This window comes from Symsagittifera roscoffensis, chromosome 2 (assembly GCF_963678635.1).
Source record: "Symsagittifera roscoffensis chromosome 2, txSymRosc1.1, whole genome shotgun sequence".
In the NCBI taxonomy this organism is placed as follows: Eukaryota; Metazoa; Xenacoelomorpha; order Acoela; family Convolutidae; genus Symsagittifera; species Symsagittifera roscoffensis.
This window is the reverse complement of record NC_087063.1, coordinates 24,669,024-24,691,676: the sequence shown is the minus strand read 5'-3', so window position 1 is coordinate 24,691,676 and position 22,653 is coordinate 24,669,024. Positions and strand designations below refer to the sequence as shown.

The 22,653-nt window shown below is 37.0% G+C and overlaps 1 protein-coding gene across 1 annotated transcript; it reads left to right on the top strand.

The window, feature by feature from the left end:
• Window positions 1-1,140: 1,140 nt before the first annotated feature.
• LOC134839757 (uncharacterized) lies at window positions 1,141-22,218 on the top strand. The gene is made up of 7 exons (XM_063855380.1): window positions 1,141-1,147; window positions 1,342-1,518; window positions 2,000-2,202; window positions 3,119-3,817; window positions 7,800-8,657; window positions 19,592-19,733; window positions 21,238-22,218. Exons 1-7 carry the CDS (start codon window positions 1,141-1,143, stop codon window positions 21,495-21,497), a joined length of 2,346 nt encoding a protein of 781 aa, XP_063711450.1. The 3' UTR covers window positions 21,498-22,218.
• Window positions 22,219-22,653: the final 435 nt, after the last annotated feature.

Sequence of the window (22,653 nt, the reverse complement as noted above, 5' to 3'; positions counted from 1 at the left end):
TCAAGTCAAAAGCATTGTTTAATTTGGGGGAGGTAAGCGTTTAGCTAAGCGTTTCTATTGGCTAAAGGTTTTTCTCACAAAATCGAAGTCAATATTAACAGAAAATGTATTAAATCAGTGGAAAATAATCAAAAATTTTACAAATTGCGGGTTACAACCGCAATACTATTCAGATAGTCATCAAGAGTATTGAGGTCAAAATCATAAGAATTTTTCAGTCTTGAAAACTCATCTGCTTTTTGACTAATTGGTCAATAATAACACTAATGGCCTGGATTTATTTTCTTAATTTGAGATTTTCGCGATTTAATTTGAGGTTTTGAATACTCAATTCTGAGCGGCTGAAAGTAAGTTAAAACTAATTTCAAGCATTTGGTCCTTCAAGCATGAGGGACGCAACCTTTAGTTTGCAGTTGCAGACATTTTGGCGCCAAAATCGGAGTGCTTTCTTTGCTAATTAGCGTCAGTAATTTGCCGCTCTTGAGAAAATGTTGGAAAATGCTTTTAAGTTATTCTGAAATCCGCTTTTTTGGCACTGTTGAACGCCCCCGAAATTGTTTAACTTTACAAAATTGTTTTACTAAATGTCAACGAATCTATGCAACGTATGAAGCGAGCAAAAAAAGGTAGTTTTTTTTATTCCACTTTCTCCAGTCTTTTTCCAATTTTTTTTAGCGATTGTGTCCCTCCTGATTTCTTATATGATTTTAGACTGAAAATAAATTGGCCAAGCTGAAAGGAAATACATTTGCTTCTGTCATATCATTAGTTAATTTTTCTATTTTCTCTCATTTCTCCTTTTTTGAAACTGTTAATAAAAATCTATACCTAATCTTAATACATAGGGCCCTAGAGAAGACGTTTATTCGTGTATATACTTTTCTGTGGCCTGAAAAATGAGGGAAAATGTCTTTTAAGTAAAAGAAAACGCTTGGTTTCTAACTGATTCCGTAGAAACTTCTAGCCGCTCATAAAAAATTGAACCTCTTTTCCTAATTCAAGAAAAATTATTTGAACCTCGAGTTTTGTCTTTATGAATACATTTTTGAATCTAATTCAGAAAATTTCCAAGTTTATTAACCACAGCCATTTGATCTAGTCTTCGATTTTTGAAAATATTTTTAGCGCCAAATTTTCAAAATGTCAAGTGAATTATCGTTCAAATTTTGAGCATAAAACGTCGATGTTCTTAGTGATCAAAAAAATTTTTGTGTATTTTTGGCCAAGTTAGCCTATAGGAGATAACAGGTGTTCAAAAAACAGCCTGTATCCGACTCGGTTTTAAAGTTCCCGCTATTATCAGCGTACCAGCTTCTGGAGCTAAATTTTTCGACATTCTAGGCGACGATGGGGACGAGTTTGAGTTGTCATCCTGCAAAAGGCGACGAAATACGTGTCCCTCTGATTTCAGCCTACGCGTGAAGTCATCGGCAGGTCCGATTGAAGTACAGCTTGAGTCAGAGAGGAACATACCGTCTAACTCTGTACAGGTTTCATGGGTCACATCTTCGAGTTCAAGTAAGCTGACGGTTTAGTTTTCAACTCGGTCTGTGCAAATTGTTCGTACAAACTCTGTAAAATGATAATGTCTATTTTACACCCTGCACTACACACCTGTAAATTTTACCATAAAACTTATTGCCCATTTGGCATGCAATTACTCAATTCCAAACGCATTTGATCTTCATACAAAGCCTTGTACAATCTACGACGTGCGCGCAAATCCAATTTTTTTCCTGGTGGGAGAAACGGCAACAGAGCCATGAATTCAGAGATAATTTACCATGTTTTTTTTCCGTTTCCACGTGGTATTTTCATCTCGAAGTCTCATTTAGCACAAGATTAATTAAAATCAGTTTTCCTAATAACCAGCAAAAGAACTCCAGATAAAAACCAATTTTTTTTAAAAGCGTTACTTGAAGTGCTCGTTTTTAAACAGTTTTTTCACTCGCAATAAAATTAAGTTGTAAATAAAATTAAAATTAAATTCTAATTTCAGATGTCAAGCAAGAGCCATGCTGCTCAAGTACAAAGTATCCTAACAGCCAGCAGGAGCCAGTGAGTAGCAGCAGTGTTTGCGGTGACCAGATTGAAGCAGATAGTTCTGACTACAAGTATGGAGGCTCCTTCTCAGAATCTCGATCTTCCAGGAATGCTTGGGGCAATGAGAGCTACGCCGACATCATCACAAATGCAATCAAGGTCGGATGCTTGTATTGTTTTTTAATTAATAAGTAGAATGATTAAATGTCTATCAAATGTTTTCATAGAATTTTGGCGTCAAAAGTTACTGCGAACCTTTTCTTTTTTCTTGCATTCGAAAAATGATATTTAAAACAAAAATTGGAATATTTGTCTAAAGTCAAGCTCCAAGTTTGTAGGTCATTTGAAACGGTAAAGTTAGATCTTGGGAAGTTCTAATATTTGACATTTTTGTAGAAAGTGAATTTTTAGCTGCGCTTTTGCTTCCTCTGCGCTTTGCAATTAAGTAAAAATTCCTTCATCAAAAATGTTGCCATTAACTTATATTAAAGAGGGATCTTTCGGGGCTCTTTTCCAGTCCCCCCTCTTTGATTTGTTTTCTGAAACTCAACATATGAAAGTCTATTTAAAATCACTTTTCATGTAATGATTGCTTCAAAACGTGTCAGCGTGAACAGGTGAACAAATTTTTACAACATTTTTTAAATGCAAAATGCCGTTTGAACAATTTTTTCGAACAGCTTTATTTTGTAATTTTAACAATTTTCAGATTTAATACATGCTTGGGAAGGGTTTTCTACGTTGGGTCATTAAGGGGGTGAAATTGTACGGTTGATCCCAATTTGATAACGACCGCCAAATTCGCATTCCGAATACTTAAAGCTTGCATTATTAACAATAAAATAGAACTTATTTATAATTTCTTTTATCAATGTTTAAAAGCAAACTTGGGTAAACCGATTTGGTTAAAAATATTTTAATTGGTTAATAGTTTAAAAAATCGGTTTCACTTTTTTACGAGGGGTGGGAAACTGGAAAAGAGCCTCTTTCGGTTGGCGAAGGGAGTCTTCCACACATATCAAGCCTCTTCTTGATATACAGCATTCATTAAATTTGATGTTTTTGATTGTTTCAGTCGAAACCGAGTAAAAAGGCGAAACTGGGTGACATCTACCAGTTCTTCGTGGAGAAATTACCCTACTTCAACAAACACAAGGAAAGTAAGGGCTGGAAAAACTCCGTACGTCACAATCTTTCTTTGGGCAAACAGTTCAAACGCAAACAAAGCTCAGATCCAAAAGAAAAGGGGTCATTTTGGGTCGTAGATGAAACTCCAGGTCAAGCTGGAACGCCGCCACGATCAAATTCAATGTCAAGTGCCAGCACAAGAACAGTTGCGACTGCCAAGCGCAAGTCATCGGTTGTTCATCGCGAAGCTCCGTCAGTATCCGGTGCTTCGGTAGATACGAACCGCCCAGCAAGCAGGTGCAAAAGCGAAACATCTGTCAACATTTTTAACACAAATTTGTGCGTAGCTCCTAACTCAAAACTTGGTCAAGTTCGATGTTCAACAGATAACAATGGATCCCTGTTTGATCAGAATTACTATTTCACGCCAACTGAATCCACGAATGACCTTGCAAGTTTCTCAGTAATGAATCACAACCATGATCAAGAGTTTCTCGATAGTCCTAGAGCCAGGGCGTTTACAAGTGACTCCATTTCCCACAGAGCAAATAAGAATAGAATATGGTTAGACCCTCTTGTATCGAGCCACAATTTGCAGCATTCTGCACCAGGTTACCAAATCGCAATCACACCCATCAAGCACCAAGTTAGTAAACTTAACTTAACAACTTAAACAAAAATTAACTTTACTCTAGTGAAACTAAATTTTCACGGCTTAAATTGAGCATAAATAAGTTATTGTACGCCTGCACGCTCAATTTATTAGCCTGAAATCAGAACAAAAATTTCAAACTGGTTTTTCTCGATCTTTAGAGGGAAAGAACTTTCGAATAACGTCTGAAAGGACTTTTATATGATGTATCACACGACCCATTCCGATAATTGTTTGAGGCATCTGATTTTGCTTGGAGTCGACGCGAATAACGACTGAAAGGACTTTTATATGATGTATCACACGATCCATTCCGATAATTGTTTGAGGTATCTGATTTTGCTTGGAAAACAAAAAACCGAAAACACACCCGAATACAAAGTTCCTCCACGTTTTTCAAATGGTCGGATCAATGAGTTTTTAGCGATTGCATGCGTAAGGACAGAGTTTGGAAACTATTATCTCTTGTTGGTTTTGTTCTGATTTAGTTTTCTCTCCGTCGGCTAGTATAAACTGGTGTTTATTATTATAAATTATTCGCAAGCTCGTTTGAAAGTTACGTGCACGCATATAATTATTCGAACTGAGTTTTTTTCAGCTTATGGTGGTTGCATTTTTGTTATATTAGTTTTCGCAAAAGTGGTTTTTCTGATTTGCTTTCAAAATGTTCCTGCAAAATCGTATTTAATTTTCGTTTAATTTTCATCGATATACGGGAGAAACTGACAAAATACTGACTGAAAAAAGGTTTTGATTTTCGTTTATTTATTTAAAAATTTGATGGAAATAGTAAAAATCAATTTTATTTTCGCTTTCCAAACTTCTTTTTTAGTAATGTATAATTTCCACTTCCGTTCATAGTTTAAAACGAACAATTTTCTCTGCAAATATAGTTTCAGGGTGCTTGAATTGCACTTTTTCTGTATAATCTGAAAATGTCATTTCATTTATTTACAAAATTTAAAAAACCAGATTTATTTCTGTTGTTTTTAACGATTGATATTTTCTCGGTTTTTCAACACTTTGCAATCGTTTTAACTTTGCAATTATATTAAGAAACTTCACCTGTGATAGTTTTTTATTATAATATGGAGGTTTAAATTGCCAATTTGAGACAATTAACGTGGGATACATTTCGAGCTATTAATGCGTAAGTGCAGACTTATAATCCGTATTCAAAATCGTTTCAATATGGATTGAGGCATGCTCTTTGGTCTATTTAATATTTTGCTAGAAGCTAAACATATCACTTTGTACTTAACATAGCGGGCGAGGGGTTAATTTTCAACAAAAAACATATAAGGGTTTTGAAATTTTTGAATTTTTTCGTGAAAGTTTCATCAAGTATTTTGTTTTAAATTATTCCATAGAAGTGAAAATGCAAAAAAAAAGACATTCAGTGTGTCGCCCTGATACGAGCAGTCTTGTTTACCATATAGGCATACATCATTATATCTTAAGAGTTGCTAAGCTTCGGTTCGCTTTATTGTACCACCTGAAATTTTTTTCCCATGAGCTCTTAATTGATAGATTTTTTTTACCGCGCTTATTACTTTTTGTAAAGATCTGGTTTGTAAACTTGGGATAGTTGAAGCGCGATTCATTTCTTTCTGTTTTTGCGTGAGCGGCGATTTATTACGGCTCAAAAATCATTCAAAATTCAATTGAGGCTATTTTTTGGTCTGTTACTACTGTTTTTAAGCTTGCTCTTTACATCGCGTATTGGCGGGAGAAGGGTTTTCAAAGCAATCTGACTAATCTTTTATTGTTTTGGGTCAAAATTTAAAGTAAGTTGTGCATGCTAGGAAAAGTGGGTTGTGAAGGAAAATCTATGTTCAAAACTGCTAAGTATGTTCTTCGCAATTTTCTATTTCGAACTAGAGATGTGACCGGATCGAAATTTACCGGATTACCGGATCCGGATTGAATCCGGTAAAAAAAGAACCGGATTCCGGATTTCATTTAATTGTTTGTCAGTAATTTGAGTGCAGCTGTTGAAATCAAGTATTACTGCTACGAGTAGTTTTTGTTTGATGTATATGCGTCATTCGCGCCTCGTTTTCACGCTATTTACCAGAATTTTCCGAACAGCTTGTTTTGATTCATGATAACTTTTTACTTCTTCAATAATTTATACATTGAGTAAAATTTCTGTGTAACAGCTTGAATAAAAACAGTTGCAAACTTATTTTTTAACTGAGAATTCAACAAATTTTAGGCGAATCAAATCCGGTAAAATCCGGTTACTTTTTACCGGATTCCGGATCCGGATTGACATCCCAAAATTGCCGGATTTGCCGGATTCCGGAACCGGAATCCGGTACATCTCTATTTCGAACCGTTGTTGATTTTTTTCCATCATTGATTGTTGACTTGATACATTTCTCAAATACTTTTTGAACATTTAAAGAAAAAAAATGAACGCCAAGAGGTGCTTTTGGTCCCTGTGTTATTGTGTCTCTCAACCATGATAACTTTTTACAGTTAACTTACCCCCCTCCCCTCAAAGCCGTTTACGGGAAGGATATTAACTTGGTTCTGCGTTCGTTGGTTCTGACAATTTTTAGCCGATCAGAATAGAGCATTTTACACGCAGCGCTTAGCGATTAAATTTAATCGAAATTGAACGCTGGGGTGGATGATCTTAACTTGGTTTATTTGGGGGAGGGGGGTATAAACTTGGTCCATTAGTCAAATTTCGCTGTCGCTGGTTATTGTTTCGGATCAATTGAGCAATCTCCCCCCAGTATTGACCAATTGAGCTATCTCCCCCCAAGCAAAAACTAAGACACCACAAAAGGCGCCAACAAACGCAATTAGATGGTTGATGTGCTTATGGCACGCAATCAATTGATCGACGGGAGTTAATTTTATATGAGTATCGAGAAAAATTTTGAAAAAGAAAAAATCGAAAAATTGAAGAAAAAAAATTAATTTGCAAAATTTTGTTTGGGCGACTCTTGCCTCTCATTGAGGAAAACGAGTATCAGGCTTGGTGCACTGAACTTGTATCTGAATACCAAAAAAGCTCTCTTAAGCACCTTACTATTGTACGCAATAGCTTTTTTTTCATTTAGGACAGAAAAAAGTCGCTTTATGTGCCTCAGTTTTATTGATTTTGTTTTCACTGAATGTTACGTTCATGAATGTAATTTTTGAGCTTTGATATTGTAAAAGTTGGCGTTCCATATTCGTTGGAGAATCTCGTTCATATTATCATATCATTTAAACTACTTTCAAGTGGTTATAAACATGTCTGAAGTACCTATTGAGCTATCTCCCCCCACGCGAGAATGGGGGGGGGTGAGATTGCTCAATTGATCCATTGTTTCGATGAACCTTCATCAAGTGGGTCTAGGACAACAAGCCGACGGGACTTCAAGCCGAAGGGATTTCAGGCCGAAATTAAACTTTACAAGCACCTCAAATCAATATTTTTTTAATCTATAAAACGTTGCTTTTCAAAATCTTACGCTAGTTTAGTCCATAATAAGCGTTATTTATGACAATGAATCACTTAGGATTGACATCCGTTAATAATATCAGCCGGTTTTTGAAATGCCCAAATTATAAACAAGAAATTTGCCTTCAACCGTGTTTTATTTTTCAACTTTCCTAAACATCATTTGGAGGTTTAAATTTTATGAAACCGCTAATTAAAACCGACTAAAGATCATGAAAATGAGAAAATCTTCAGAAAAGTGTTCAAATTAATCTTATTTCATGACTTAATGAGAAAGTTTTCGGCTTGAAGTCCCTTATTATACGATTCGGCTTCAAGTCCCGTCGGCTTGATGTCCGGCACCCTTATTTTCATGTGTCACGTTGGGACGTGAATTATCTTGTTCCGACACTTGAAACTTTATTTACCTAAAGCGCTCACTACACATACATTCAAATGTTTGTTCAAGGTTTCGGTCCTTTTCTTTTAATTGCGAGCACTTCTTAAATAAACAAGGTTTCTCTTTTGTTTTAGATCGATCATCAAAACAGTCATCAGCGAAATACGATCCATGTCTCCAACAGCGAAAATAACTCGACCACGCATAGCATGCAAAACGAACAAAAAACGCATGCTGATGTCATTTCCAATTTCTGTAATTTTCCTGAGCTCTCTTTGTCGAACCAAGTTAATTTCCCAATTAATTCTAAAAATTCAAATTTAATGTCACTTCCATTGAACCAGGAAAAATTTGGCACTCCAATTTCGGTCAACAATGAACAAAATATGATCACATCTGTGTCACCACAAGCTAATTTTCAACTGATCTCCACGAACATGAGGCCAAATGCACTTGATTTGAATTTCGCACAAACTCTTAAAGACATGAGTGGACAAACTCCAATTTTCACGCAAGATTCTAACCAGAATATTTCTATCCAAGGTAGATCATCTCATAAACTCGATCCCGAAATTTTTTCACCGTTTTCAAACGGCTATTCAGGGTTCGATGTGCACCCGTCGCTGTCGCCCGACATGATAACGGATTTCGAAACTAGCCGAAACAGTATTCCAACCTCAATCGGTTATAATGTTGCTCCAAATCACCAAATTTTTCCAAGCAACTCATCTAAAATAAACCGGACCGAAGACACATGTGATGTAATTACAAGTTTGTCCAATTTTGCTCTCGATCCATCTGAGCAAATGATGGAGTGGGCGTTGCTATGCAACGGCGGTCGCCCCCGAGAAGGCTCTCTAGCTGAAGACATTTCACAAATAAGCCCCTCGATTCAGGAACTATTTTATGACAACCCCCTCACTATGGTACAACATGGGCATCAGAGTTCCTCGATGATTTCGGGTCATCAGAACATGTCTTCAGCTGCTCAGGTAATCTTGAATTGGTTGTTAGTTTTTTAGTGAAGCGCACTGTATCCTTGCATGAAAATTTACAGGGCTGTATTGAACTTTTCTGGTATGAAAATGCATTCATGTAAATTTGTAGCTAGAATTTTTAAAAGTTTTAAACTTTCTTACCATTCAATTTAAATTCCTGGTCAATTAACTCCTTTACATTTGAAATCCTAGATAATTTGATTTCTGCTGTATTTATCAGCTTTGAAAGAAAAGCTGCTCTGTTTCCTCGACTTACTGTTTCGGTTTTAGTACCGAACATTATCCTTTAAAAAGCGATACTTTTAAAAGTTTGGTTTATGCAAGTTTTATGTTGAGATATAACCAGACGAAGTATAAACCAGCTGAAGAATCAACAAGTCGGAAATACGTAAGTTTTATATAATAGGAGACTCTTTTTACAAGGTCGATAATAATCCTCAATAGCTTGGTGAGAGCGCTTATAAGGTTTTCTGGGGCTTTGTAGTTTACTTCGTTAAATCCGTCTCCAGGGCAATCATCGGCTCGACGAATCTCACGAACCGTGATTTGCTTTTTTGTCAAGTTACAAAGGACCTGAATTGTGGTAGCTCAAGGTACCTCCAGTAATTTTGATCTCAACCAGTCTGGCATTCCTTTTGAACAATCGCTTGATTTGTTCATTCCGATTGTCATTTACTGCTTCTAATCTTTCTTGCCTTTGAGCTGTTTCAGTGTGAAAGAGAGCTGCTTGTGCCGCCGCATCCGCTGCGGCACCGTCAATCGGGGCTACGGCTGGCAAATCTGGTGTCAGGTACGCTCGATACGCTACGCACGCTTTTTTGTTAGGCTCATCAGGAAAGTTTCAGGCTTATCTCCTGAGTTTAAGTGGAGTTCCTTTAACTACAGGACGTGTACTTCATGAAGCTGGGGATTGCAAAAGTGATCTTTTAGGGCTGCGAGATTGTTCGTGACGTTTCCTCTGATGGCTGCAGGCAAAGTTTGATAGAATCTTAGCACATCGTCTCGTAGATGAAATTGCAATAGGTTCACTTGTTGTGATCCTGGTATCCGTGTGCTAAATTTTTGGCTACTTTACTTTTGGTATTGGGGTACTTTTTTAATCAACATCTTTAGGTCACAACATATAAGCGCTTTAGGTCACAATAACAACAATAAAGAGGCGGACGAAGACATAAGCTAATTTTCAACTGATCTCCACGAACATGAGGCCAAATGCACTTGATTTGAATTTCGCACAAACTCTTAAAGACATGAGTGGACAAACTCCAATTTTCACGCAAGATTCTAACCAGATTATTTCTATCCAAGGTAGATCATCTCATAAACTCGATCCCGAAATTTTTTCACCGTTTTCAAACGGCTATTCAGGGTTCGATGTGCACCCGTCGCTGTCGCCCGACATGATAACGGATTTCGAAACTAGCCGAAACAGTATTCCAACCTCAATCGGTTATAATGTTGCTCCAAATCACCAAATTTTTCCAAGCAACTCATCTAAAATAAACCGGACCGAAGACACTTGTGATGTAATTACAAGTTTGTCCAATTTTGCTCTCGATCCATCTGAGCAAATGATGGAGTGGGCGTTGCTATGCAACGGCGGTCGCCCCCGAGAAGGCTCTCTAGCTGAAGACATTTCACAAATAAGCCCCTCGATTCAGGAACTATTTTATGACAACGCCCTCACTATGGTACAACATGGGCATCAGAGTTCCTCGATGATTTCGGGTCATCAGAACATGTCTTCAACTGCTCAGGTAATCTTGAATTGGTTGTTAGTTTTTTAGTGAAGCGCACTGTATCCTTGCATGAAAATTTACAGGGCTGTATTGAAATTTTCTGGTATGAAAATGCATTCATGTAAATTTGTAGCTAGAATTTTTAAAAGTTTCAAACTTTCTTACCATTCAATTTAAATTCCTGGTCAATTAACTCCTTTACATTTGAAATCCTAGATAATTTGATTTCTGCTGTATTTATCAGCTTTGAAAGAAAAGCTGCTCTGTTTCCTCGACTTACTGTTTCGGTTTTAGTACCGAACATTATCCTTTAAAAAGCGATACTTTTAAAAGTTTGGTTTATGCAAGTTTTATGGTGAGATATAACCAGACGAAGTATAAACCAGCTGAAGAATCAACAAGTCGGAAATACGTAAGTTTTATATAATAGGAGACTCTTTTTACAAGGTCGATAATAATCCTCAATAGCTTGGTGAGAGCGCTTATAAGGTTTTCTGGGGCTTTGTAGTTTACTTCGTTAAATCCGTCTCCAGGGCAATCATCGGCTTGACGAATCTCACGAACCGTGATTTGCTTTTTTGTCAAGTTACAAAGGACCTGAATTGTGGTAGCTCAAGGTACCTCCAGTAATTTTGATCTCAACCAGTCTGGCATTCCTTTTGAACAATCGCTTGATTTGTTCATTCCGATTGTCATTTACTGCTTCTAATCTTTCTTGCCTTTGAGCTGTTTCAGTGTGAAAGAGAGCTGCTTGTGCCGCCGCATCCGCTGCGGCACCGTCAATCGGGGCTACGGCTGGCAAATCTGGTGTCAGGTAGGCTCGATACGCTACGCACGCTTTTTTGTTAGGCTCATCAGGAAAGTTTCAGGCGTATCTCCTGAGTTTAAGTGGAGTTCCTTTAACTACAGGACGTGTACTTCATGAAACTGGGGATTGCAAAAGTGATCTTTTAGGGCTGCGAGATTGTTCGTGACGTTTCCTCTGATGGCTGCAGGCAAAGTTTGATAGAATCTTAGCACATCGTCTCGTAGATGAAATTGCAATAGGTTCACTTGTTGTGATCCTGGTATCCGATGTATTCTTGGCACAATCGCTCAATGCGCGTTTGTCGTCTTGTAACAATTGAATGATTGTCATTTTCATAATAGAATTATTGATAACAGATTCAGCACTCAAGCAATTTTGGGTTGAGACAAAAAATTGCTAGTTTCAGTAAATTTCTACCAGGTAGTGGTTTTCGTGTGCTAAATTTTTGGCTACTTTACTTTTGGTATTGGGGTACTTTTTTAATCAACATCTTTAGGTTACAACATATAAGCGCTTTAGGTCACAATAACAACAATAAAGAGGCGGACGAAGACATAAGGCGGACGAAAAGAGCCGGACGGAAAAATAAAGAAGCGGACGAGTTTTTGATTTTTTTTTGGGATAGCATTATGAAACTTAGTTCAAGTAAAAAACTCTGATGATTACAGCTGACTTAAGACAAAAAGCGGTTAAGTATGAATTAACCAGAAGTCATTAGAAAAACTGAAGCAAAAAAGTTTTGAAGTCAAGGGCTTTAGGTAAATTAAAAAACTCAAGATACTGATTCTTTCAATTCGCAACAGACAGTTTTAAACCTGTTTTAGCCGATCGTTCAACCAATAACAACATTTGTTTGACACATTTTTTTTTTACTTTTTACAAGCTCGATAATAATCCTCAACAGCTTGGTGAGAGCGCTTATAAGGTTTTCTGGGGCTTTTTAGTTTACTTCGTTAAATCCGTCTCCAGGGCAATCATCGGCTCGACGAATCTCACGAACCGTGATTTGCTTCTTTGTCAAGTTACAAAGGACCTGAATTGTGGTAGCTCAAGGTACCTCCAGTAATTTTGATCTCAACCAGTCTGGCATTCCTTTTGAACAATCGCTTGATTTGTTCATTCCGATTGTCATTTACTGGTGTTTTGATTGTCACCATGTCATATACAATTTTTCCTGTCTATTATTTTATCTTTCTGCAGGTTGTTCTCGAGCTGTTATGTTTTTTACGCGTCTGGAGCGGTTAGGCATATCTTGCACCAGGGATGTTTGAGTCAGACCTATTCGTCTAGATTCTATCTCATCGATTGGAGCAAGTCATAGCACGATAGGAATAGTTTGTTTTCTTCGTATACAGAGCAGTTGAATCTCTGTTGTGATTACAGCTTGGTTGAATCTGGCTCTTGCGTTGGTAGAATTAGTTATCAATTTTAATTAGTTAAGTATTTGTTAGTTTGAGCTCCAATTTAATTATTGTTAGGGTGGATTTCATAATCATTTATATGAAAATGCTGATATCAAAAGCCTGGCATGAATTTAACAGTGTTTTGAGTTCTAACAACTTCGTTCAATGTTTTTACACATGCAAAGCTGAGCGTCGCACCACGTACGATACAAAAAGCATAGGTTGAAAACAGCATGGCGCTGAAAAAAAGCACAGAAGACTTTGAGCGAAAAAAATAAAAACAGAAACTAGGAACTTTTTCGCCAGAGTTTTATCAATCTTCAAAATACAACCGAAAATTTGTAGTAGATAAAATATTAGGTAGAAACGCCGACAAACAAAATTTAAGCTGACAGCCAATAAGCAGAAAATCAACCAAAATGTTTTTCTTGTTTTTCTCAACCAAAAACAAGCAAGTCAGAGCATGATAGGAATAGTTTGTTCTCTTCGTATACAGAGCAGTTGAATCTCTGTTGTGATTACAGCTTGGTTGAATCTGGCTCTTGCGTTGGTAGAATTAGTAATCAATTTTAATTAGTTAAGTATTTGTTAGTTTGAGCTCCAATTTAATTAATGTTAGGGTGGATTCCATAATCATTTATATGAAAATGCTGATATCAAAAGCCTGGCATGAAGTTAACAGTGTTTTGAATTCTAACTACTTCGTTCAATGTTTTACACATGCAAAGCTGAGCGTCGCACCACGTACGATACAAAAAGCATAGGTTGAAAACAGCATGGCGCTGAAAAAAAGCACAGAAGACTTTGAGCGAAAAAAATAAAAAAAGAAACTAGGAACTTTTTCGCCAGAGTTTTATCAATCTTCAAAATACAACCAAAAATTTGTAGTAGATAAAATATTAGGTAGAAACGCCGACAAACAAAATTTAAGCTGACAGCCAATAAGCAGAAAATCAACCAAAATGTTTTTTTTTTGTTTTTCTCAACCAAAAACAAGCAAGTCAGAGCATGATAGGAATAGTTTGTTCTCTTCGTATACAGAGCAGTTGAATCTCTGTTGTGATTACAGCTTGGTTGAATCTGGCTCTTGCGTTGGTAGAATTAGTAATCAATTTTAATTAGTTAAGTATTTGTTAGTTTGAGCTCCAATTTAATTAATGTTAGGGTGGATTCCATAATCATTTATATGAAAATGCTGATATCAAAAGCCTGGCATGAAGTTAACAGTGTTTTGAATTCTAACTACTTCGTTCAATGTTTTACACTTGCAAAGCTGAGCGTCGCACCACTTACGATACAAAAAGCATAGGTTGAAAACAGCATGGCGCTGAAAAAAAGCACACACGATTTTGAGCGAAGAAAAAGTAAAATAGAAACTAGGAACTGTTTCGCCAGAGTTTTATCAATCTTCAAAGTAAAACCGAAAATTTGTAGTAGAGAAAATATTAGGTAGAAACGGCGACAAACAAATTTTTAACTGACAGCCAATAAGCAGAAAATCAACCGAAATGTTTTCTTGTTTTTTGTCCACGAGTGCTTTATATCTAGCTAATGCAAGACCTAAAAAGACCTAAATCGAACATTGAACCGATTTGTACCAGTTTGTGTGGAAATTGTATCAATTTGTCCGGAACAAAATCATTTTAAGCAAAAATAACATGCCAAATAAGACAACTGAACGTTAAAATTGCATCGGAACGAAAAGTACGTAGTGATACGAACCCCACAATGCTTATTGCGAGAATAATAATCCAATGCGTAACAATTCCGTGCTCATTAATCAACAAACAAAAAATATAGGATGAACAATATAAAAAAAAATATTTGTGAAATTTAAACTAGAAATTCAAAAAATTGCAACAAAGTTTTCGGAAAAGTATTTTTACTCAATTACTTACAGTAATGGCCATTAGAAAAAGAAGAAAGCTGAATTTTCATAAAGTATTCGTGTAACTCGAACTAAAAGCCGAAAAAATAAAGAGGCGGACGAAGACATAAGGCGGACGAAAAGAGTCGGACGGAAAAATAAAGAAGCGGACGAGTTTTTGATTTTTTTTTGGGAAAGCATTATGAAACTTTGTTCAACTAAAAAAACTCTGATGATTACAGCTGACTTAAGACAAAAAGCGGTTAAGTATGAATTAACCAGAAGTCATTAGAAAAACTGAAGCAAAAAAGTTTTGAAGTCAAGGGCTTTAGGTAAGTTAAAAAACTCAAGATACTGATTCTTTCAATTCGCAACAGACAGTTTTAAACCTGTTTTAGCCGATCGTTCAACCAATAACAACATTTGTTTGACACATTTTTTTTTACTTTTTACAAGCTCGATAATAATCCTCAACAGCTTGGTGAGAGCGCTTATAAGGTTTTCTGGGGCTTTATAGTTTACTTCGTTAAATCCGTCTCCAGGGCAATCATCGGCTCGACGAATCTCTCGAACCGTGATTTGCTTCTTTGTCAAGTTACAAAGGACCTGAATTGTGGTAGCTCAAGGTACCTCCAGTAATTTTGATCTCAACCAGCCTGACATTCCTTTTTTGAACAATCGCTTGATTTGTTCATTCCGATTGTCATTTACTGCTTCTAATCTTTCTTACCTTTGAGCTGTTTCAGTGTGAAAGAGAGCTGCTTGTACCGCCGCATCCGCTGCGGCACCGTCAATCGTGGCTACGGCTGGCAAATCTGGTGTGAGATACGCTCGATACGCTACGCACGCTTTTTTGTTAGGCTCATCAGGAAAGTTTCAGGCGTATCTCCTGAGTTTAATTGGAGTTCCTTTAACTACAGGACGTGTACTTCATGAAGCTGGGGATTGCAAAAGTGATCTTTTAGGGCTGCGAGATTGTTCGTGACGTTTCCTCTGATGGCTGCAGGCAAAGTTTGATAGAATCTTAGCACATCGTCTCGTAGATGAAATTGCAAGAGGTTCACTGGTATCCGATGTATTCTTGGCACAGTCGCTCAATGCGCGTTTGTCGTCTTGTAACAATTGAATGATTGTCATTTTCATAATAGAATTGTTGATAACAGATTCAGCACTCAGTCAATTTTGGGTTGAGACAAAAAATTACTAGTTTCAGTAAATTTCAACTAGCTAGTGGTTTTTGTGTGCTAAATTTTTGGCTACTTTACTTTTGGTATTGGGGTACTTTTTTTAATCAACACCATTTTACTGCGCTTGTGAGAGTTTTGAGTTAATTTTGAGCTCACCGACTTTTTTGTTATTGGATACCTATTTTCTATTTCATTTTCTTCTGGGTCAGTAGCTCACTTGCCAAACCATCTACGTGCATTGCAACAAGAGGTAGGGATGCTTTAGGTCACAGTCTGCAGCTTTGGTTCTCCAAATTGAAATAATGCGTGAAGCGGGTTGATGACAAGTATTAGTAGTCGTCTTTCTCGCCTGTCTAAGTTGATCCTTGATTGTTGCTCGGCTACCCACATCCAGGGTAACCACTTGGTCATTATTGTAGCGACTGGTCGCTAGTGGTCGTTATATGGTCGCTACCTTTCAAATATTTGCTACTTTTTGCTACTCTGAGTCTGTTGTGCCATCTTTCAGAGTGTTTAATGGGAAAGACTAAGCTGACACAGCAGTTGTTAAAAGTTCCTTGTCTGAAGAGATTGAGCGATACTGTTGCAAAGTGTATTCATGACCGACACATCATTGCTGTAAGCAACGGGAAGATAATAAATTAAGAAGCACATTAAAACAGAGTTATTTCAACGAAAGGCTTTACCGGTTGAGGTTTGGACCACCGTATGTCGAAGAAATGCGCCAACAACGCAGATTGACAAATGTCCAAATGAAAAGAAAGCTCCGCTTAAGATCAGCAACGCGTTCGAAGAATTACACGGAGTTGAAACAGCAACATGCGAACAAGCCCGCGCAAGTTTTTACTGCTTCAATAACCAAGAAATAATTAAATAATTATTTTATAGGTGAAAAATTGTTTTCCGGGTGTTTTTAGGGTGCTTGAGTCGATAAAAGGAAGGTAGCCTTTCCACCTTGACAACTGAGGTAGCTTGTCTGCTTTAAAATGAGTGGTCAGTCTGTCCACACCTGAGCCGTGCTGTGTGAACCAGGTTGAATTGCTCATTTCAGCTTCAGCACATGTCTCTTGTCATGGTGTGTTTTTACGTGTTGTAGTCTCCAGTTGCCGTTGACTAGCCGTGAATCCAGAAATAGAGTCTTGCACGGTGTCACCATGTCATATACGGTTTTTCCGGTCTATTATTTTGTCTTTCTGCAGGTTGTTCTCGAGCTGTTATGTTATTAATCAGCGCAACAGTTTATCAGTGTTCATTGCTGTTTTTTACGCGTCTGGAGCGGTTAGGCATATCTTGCACCAGGGATGTTTGAGTCAGACCTATTCGTCTAGATTCTATCTCATCGATTGGAGCAAGTCATAGCACGATAGGAATAGTTTGTTCTCTTCGTATACAGAGCAGTTGAATCTCTGTTGTGATTACGGCTTGGTTGAATCTGGCTCTTGCGTTGCTAGAATTACTTATCAATTTTAATTAGTTAAGTATTTGTTAGTTTGAGCTCCAATTTAATTAATGTTAGGGTGGATTCCATAATCATTAAATGAAAATGCAGATGTCAAAAGCCTGGCATGAAGTTAACAGTGTTTTGAGTTCTAACTACTTCGTTCAATGTTTTACACATGCAAAGCTGAGCGTCGCACCACTTACGATACAAAAAGCATAGGTTGAAAACAGCATGGCGCTGAAAAAAAGCACAGACGACTTTGGGCGAAGAAAAAATAAAAAAGAAACTAGGAACTATTTCGCCAGAGTTTTATCAATCTTCAAAATAAAACCGAAAATTTGTAGTAGATAAAATATTAGGTAGAAACGCCGACAAACAAAATTTAAGCTGACAGCCAATAAGCAGAAAATCAACCAAAATGTTTTTTTTTTGTTTTTCTCAACCAAAAACAAGCAAGTCAGAGCATGATAGGAATAGTTTGTTCTCTTCGTATACAGAGCAGTTGAATCTCTGTTGTGATTACAGCTTGGTTGAATCTGGCTCTTGCGTTGGTAGAATTAGTAATCAATTTTAATTAGTTAAGTATTTGTTAGTTTGAGCTCCAATTTAATTAATGTTAGGGTGGATTCCATAATCATTTATATGAAAATGCTGATATCAAAAGCCTGGCATGAAGTTAACAGTGTTTTGAGTTCTAACTACTTCGTTCAATGTTTTACACTTGCAAAGCTGAGCGTCGCACCACTTACGATACAAAAAGCATAGGTTGAAAACAGCATGGCGCTGAAAAAAAGCACACACGATTTTGAGCGAAGAAAAAGTAAAATAGAAACTAGGAACTATTTCGCCAGAGTTTTATCAATCTTCAAAATAAAACCGAAAATTTGTAGTAGAGAAAATATTAGGTAGAAATGCCGGCAAACAAAATTTTAACTGACAGCCAATAAGCAGAAAATCAACCAAAATGTTTTCTTGTTTTTTGTCCACGAGTGCTTTATATCTAGCTAATGCAAGACCTAAAAAGACCTAAATTGAACATTGAACCGATTTGTATCAGTTTATGTGGAAATTGTATCAATTTGTCTGGAACAAAATCATTTTAATTAAAAATAAGATGCCAAATAAGACAACTGAACGTTAAAATTGCATCAGAACGAAAAGTACGTAGTGATACGAACCCCACAATGCTTTTTGCGAGAGTAATAATCCAATGCGTAAAAATTCCGTGCTCATTACTCAACAAACAAAAAATATAGGATGAAAATTAAAAAAAATATATTTGTGAAATTTAAATTAGAAATTCAAAAAATTGCAAGAAAGTTTTCGGAAAAGTATTTTTACTCAATTGCTTACAGTAATGGCCATTAGAAAAAAGAAGAAAGCTGAATCTTCAAAAAGTATTCGTGTAATTCGAACTAAAAGCCGAAAAAATAAAGAGGCGGACGAAGACATAAAAGAGTCGGACGAAAAAGAAGACGTAAAAGAGTCGGACGAAAAGAGTTGGACGGAAAAATAAAGAAGCGGACGAGTTTTTGATTTTTTTTGGGATAGCATTATGAAACTTTGTTCAACTAAAAAATTCTGATGATTAAAGCTGACTTAAGACAAAAAGCGGATAAGTATGAATTAACCAGAAGTCATTAGAAAAACTGAAGCAAAAAAGTTTTGAAGTCAAGGGCTTTAGGTAAATTAGAAAACTCAAGATACTGATTCTTTCAATTCGCAACAGACAATTTTAAACCTGTTTTAGCCGATCGTTCAACCAATAACAACATTTGTTTGACACAATTTTTTACTTGAACTAAGAAAAAAATTACAAAAGAAAATCAAAATTAATTGAAAACATTTTCAAAATTTTGAATTTTTTTTTCACTTTATCGAAAAAGTCTAATAGATTGAATAAAAATTTTAACAATTCCCTTTAAAGAACTCAATTACTCGCATACAAAATAAAAAAAAAGTTATTCGAAAAAAAAAGCATTAGGAAGCTATTCACTTTATCGATCTGTGCCGAAAATGTACCAAAATTTTTGGAATCCTACAAAAACTCATTTTCAACTCTACGCGTAACACAACTAAATGACGGTCGTAACTGCATGAAGCTTATACAGTTACCGTAAGCAACCACACATTTTTTACCATTTGACCATTCTGTGCCTTAAGTTATTTACGGGAAAAAAGTCTTCGGGGAAAAAAAAGCTTATCACAAGGGTAAAAAGTTCGAAGAGATGTATGTAATTAGGTAGCACTGTAGATGTGATAATAAGCATGCTCAGTTAAGCGCTTTCGAGTCTCAAATTTTTTCTTGTAAAATATGATTCGCTGCAATTTTTATTAGTCCGATCGAGATGTTTGATTCTAGTAATATTTTTTGATCCAAATTAAAACTCCATATTGAATGAGAAAATTAACATATGTCAGAGTCTTTTCTGTGGTACTGTTGCATCGCTTATTGAAACTGGCTATTCTTCTTTCTGTTGTAGATGTTGATGCAGCAGCAGTCGTCTAATAATCACCTGTCTTCTTCGTCCACTGCCGAATCTATTCAGAGGTTCTCGAACATGACCATCCAGGAACCAACACATGGCCACAACCACGACCCTACAATACCCTACACAGCTGCAGGTTATGGATCTGCTAGCGTATCTACTAAAGACTCTCCCCCAAATAAAAAAGCGTTTATTGGCGTCCAAACAAATGCAGAGTATATGAGATGCCGGATCAACCGTACAATCTCCCCCCCCCCCCCTCCCACTTAAGTGGCCAACCGTAGAATTTCCCTCCAACCACGTATTAAAATTGAAAAATAATTCTGTATAATGTATGCATTTCAAACAAACGCGCACATAAAATTGGCACATCAATGGGGGGGGGGGGTGGGAGAGTGTACGGTTGATTCGAGATGTCAGCTGTTAATTTTAATTTTCCTGCATTTTCCTTGGCCAAAAAGTCTAGATATTTTTCTGAATTATCTATTTAAGAATCTCGTCCCCTTCATTAAAGAAAGAGGGATTGTTTGGTATATCCCAGGCTAGATCCATATATTTTACTTTCACGGTAGTTTTGAGGGTGGGTCGGGTCGTGTGTGGGATGAAGTAAACGAGGTGGGTCGGGTCGTGCGTGGGATGTTAACTTGATCCAATTTTGATTGGCATCATGTAGGTTTTCGTCTGTAAACTTTCAAATCTTAAGTAAACTGAAAGAAAGTGTGGCAAAAATGAAGAAAGTGTGGCAAAATTGAAGGTTTGGCAAAGTTTGCAAAAAGTTGATTCTAAACTTTGAGGTTGGGAATATTGAAAAATATTTGACTTTGAGCTCTTAACTGAATTCGAATTATTCTTCCTTTGATTGGATTTTATGAAAAAAAACTCAAAATTTCGCTGTTCTATTTTCGTCTCTAAAGGACTTAGCGACAATACGTGAAGAGCATATAAAGAGTAACTGTACTGTATAAATTACGCTTTTCAAATAAAGAAAGATTTGTGGCAGTGTTGGCCAACTATACTCAAAGTTCTGTATCCAAACAGCCAATAACCTGGCTAAAATGAACGTTGTCATTGAAATGACCCATTGTGAAAAAAGATTTATAAGCACGTCTGGCTTGGGAAAAGTTCTTCGCGAAAACACAATCTCAGTTTTGGACACTTCGTTTCAATTGAACTCATTTGTCCAGAGCTTGTTGCGTCAGCGACAAGCAAGTACCAATCGGAACAAGCTGGAAACACACATCTTTCGGCAGTAATAGAGGGAAGTAGATAATCACGAATAGAGCCTTAATTTCGGAAATGTATCAAGACTACTCCTAATTGAATTCCTTCTACTTGTTACGCATTTCTTGAGGCTTCCTGTCGTAGATAGCGACACTACGTGACTGTAGGTTAGGCGGCAAATCCTGATTCATACATATCGTGCCGAATGTAAGCGCAGCAGAGCGAGTGGTCGCTACTTGCCAATGTCGTGTTACGAATTGTCGTTTGTTAAACATTGTCGCCTGTTACGAATTTTCGCTTTTTATGAATTGTCGAAGGCAGTTACTTGATAGCAAATGGGGCTTGGTTGCGTACTTGGATTAAACGTTTGTAGCTACAAAAATGCACCTTGAGAAAATAAAATCAGCGTCTGATTTCAGGTCGATCAACAAACGCGTCTCTCAATTGCTCTCTGGACACGATGGGTTCTCGGTATCCGCCAGCTCCTCCGAGGAACTACATGGACACCCAACATCTCATCTCTTCGTCTCACTCTTCAGTCTCCTCTGTGCCCGCTTTCTCTTTCGCAACTCACCCGGCCGCTGTTACCTCTCTCCAACACATGATGCAGATGGCGACTCCTGCTGTTGCGCCTCACGTAATCCCGACTACTTCAGTCGCATTCGCAGCACACACCTGAACAAAAGTTCCTCAGTAGTATCTGCATCATATTGAAATAAATCAAGTTAAACTATTTACTAGTCTAATGACCGATAATAGAGAAACAATTCATTTGGGCCACTTCAGTCATCAAGTTTATTGTTTTATTATGTCTGAACCTTAATTGAGTCAAAACATCAAAATTGAATATGATGCCTTCTTCCTACCGTTTAAGTGCCCGTTTTTCCATTTTTGTTTTAAAATCCTAAAAGAATTGAAGTTTCATCAGAATAAACTGGTATGCTTAAATTTAATTTTGATATGCTTCTGATAATCCAAAACAGCAAAAAAAATCAAAGAAAAGTAGCAATGTTGCGGGTTCCGCGACAAATCTGATTTTGGCCTGTTGTGGAATCCGCTTACAATGCACAGTTTGGCCTCGTAATGTTTAAAAGTTCAATGGAAAGAAATCAATGTCGCCGAGTTGTATACGTGTACAATAAATGAAAAGGTCGAGTTTAAGGGAATGCAAGTTTAACCGACAAGACCCACAAAGCTGAACGAAACAGTTTCTCTTCGATGCTGCCTTACATTTGTCACTGACCATATCTTTTGCCTTATCTGATGTCCTTAATTTGTTGCCAAATACATCATCTTTTCATCTTTTGCTCCTTAGTGCCTTACCAATATCATATGATGTTTATTTCTTAAAATGCTGCTTTTGTGTAAATTGTGTCGCTAATAATTTATATTATTAAATATTACTTTTTACATGAGTTTGAGTTTCAAAAAGGAGACTTGTATTTTTTATTTACAAATCCCTGGAATGTAGCTATACAACGGATAGGTATTCCAGCAAAGTAATGAGGATTTAATAAAATGAAAGGAATCAGGCTTTTCCAGACTTTGTTGGCTCTTACAAAAATATTTGGTTTTCCTATTCAACCTCGTAAAACCACTTGCTACCTCGTTACAACACAAAATGGATGCTCATGTGAGGTGGGAGAAATCCCGCCGTATGCGAGCTCAGGGGCGGATTTAGGGGGGGCGGGAGGGGGGCAGACGCCCCCCCCCCCCCCTCAGGGATTCGACCCCCTGCCGACCCAAAGGGTCCCCCTTTGATACTTTTTCAGAAATCCATTTTTGGCCGACCGACCCTAAATTTTTTCTAAAGGCGCCTTTGGCGCCAATATATA

What these genes read in the sequence shown, in the direction of transcription:
- LOC134839757 (XM_063855380.1), top strand. An exon ending in TCACACCCATCAAGCACCAA is followed by an intron (nt 3,818 to 7,799) that starts GTTAGTAAACTT and finishes CTTTTGTTTTAG; the next exon opens with ATCGATCATCAAAACAGTCA. An exon ending in AATACCCTACACAGCTGCAG is followed by an intron (nt 19,734 to 21,237) that starts GTTATGGATCTG and finishes GTCTGATTTCAG; the next exon opens with GTCGATCAACAAACGCGTCT.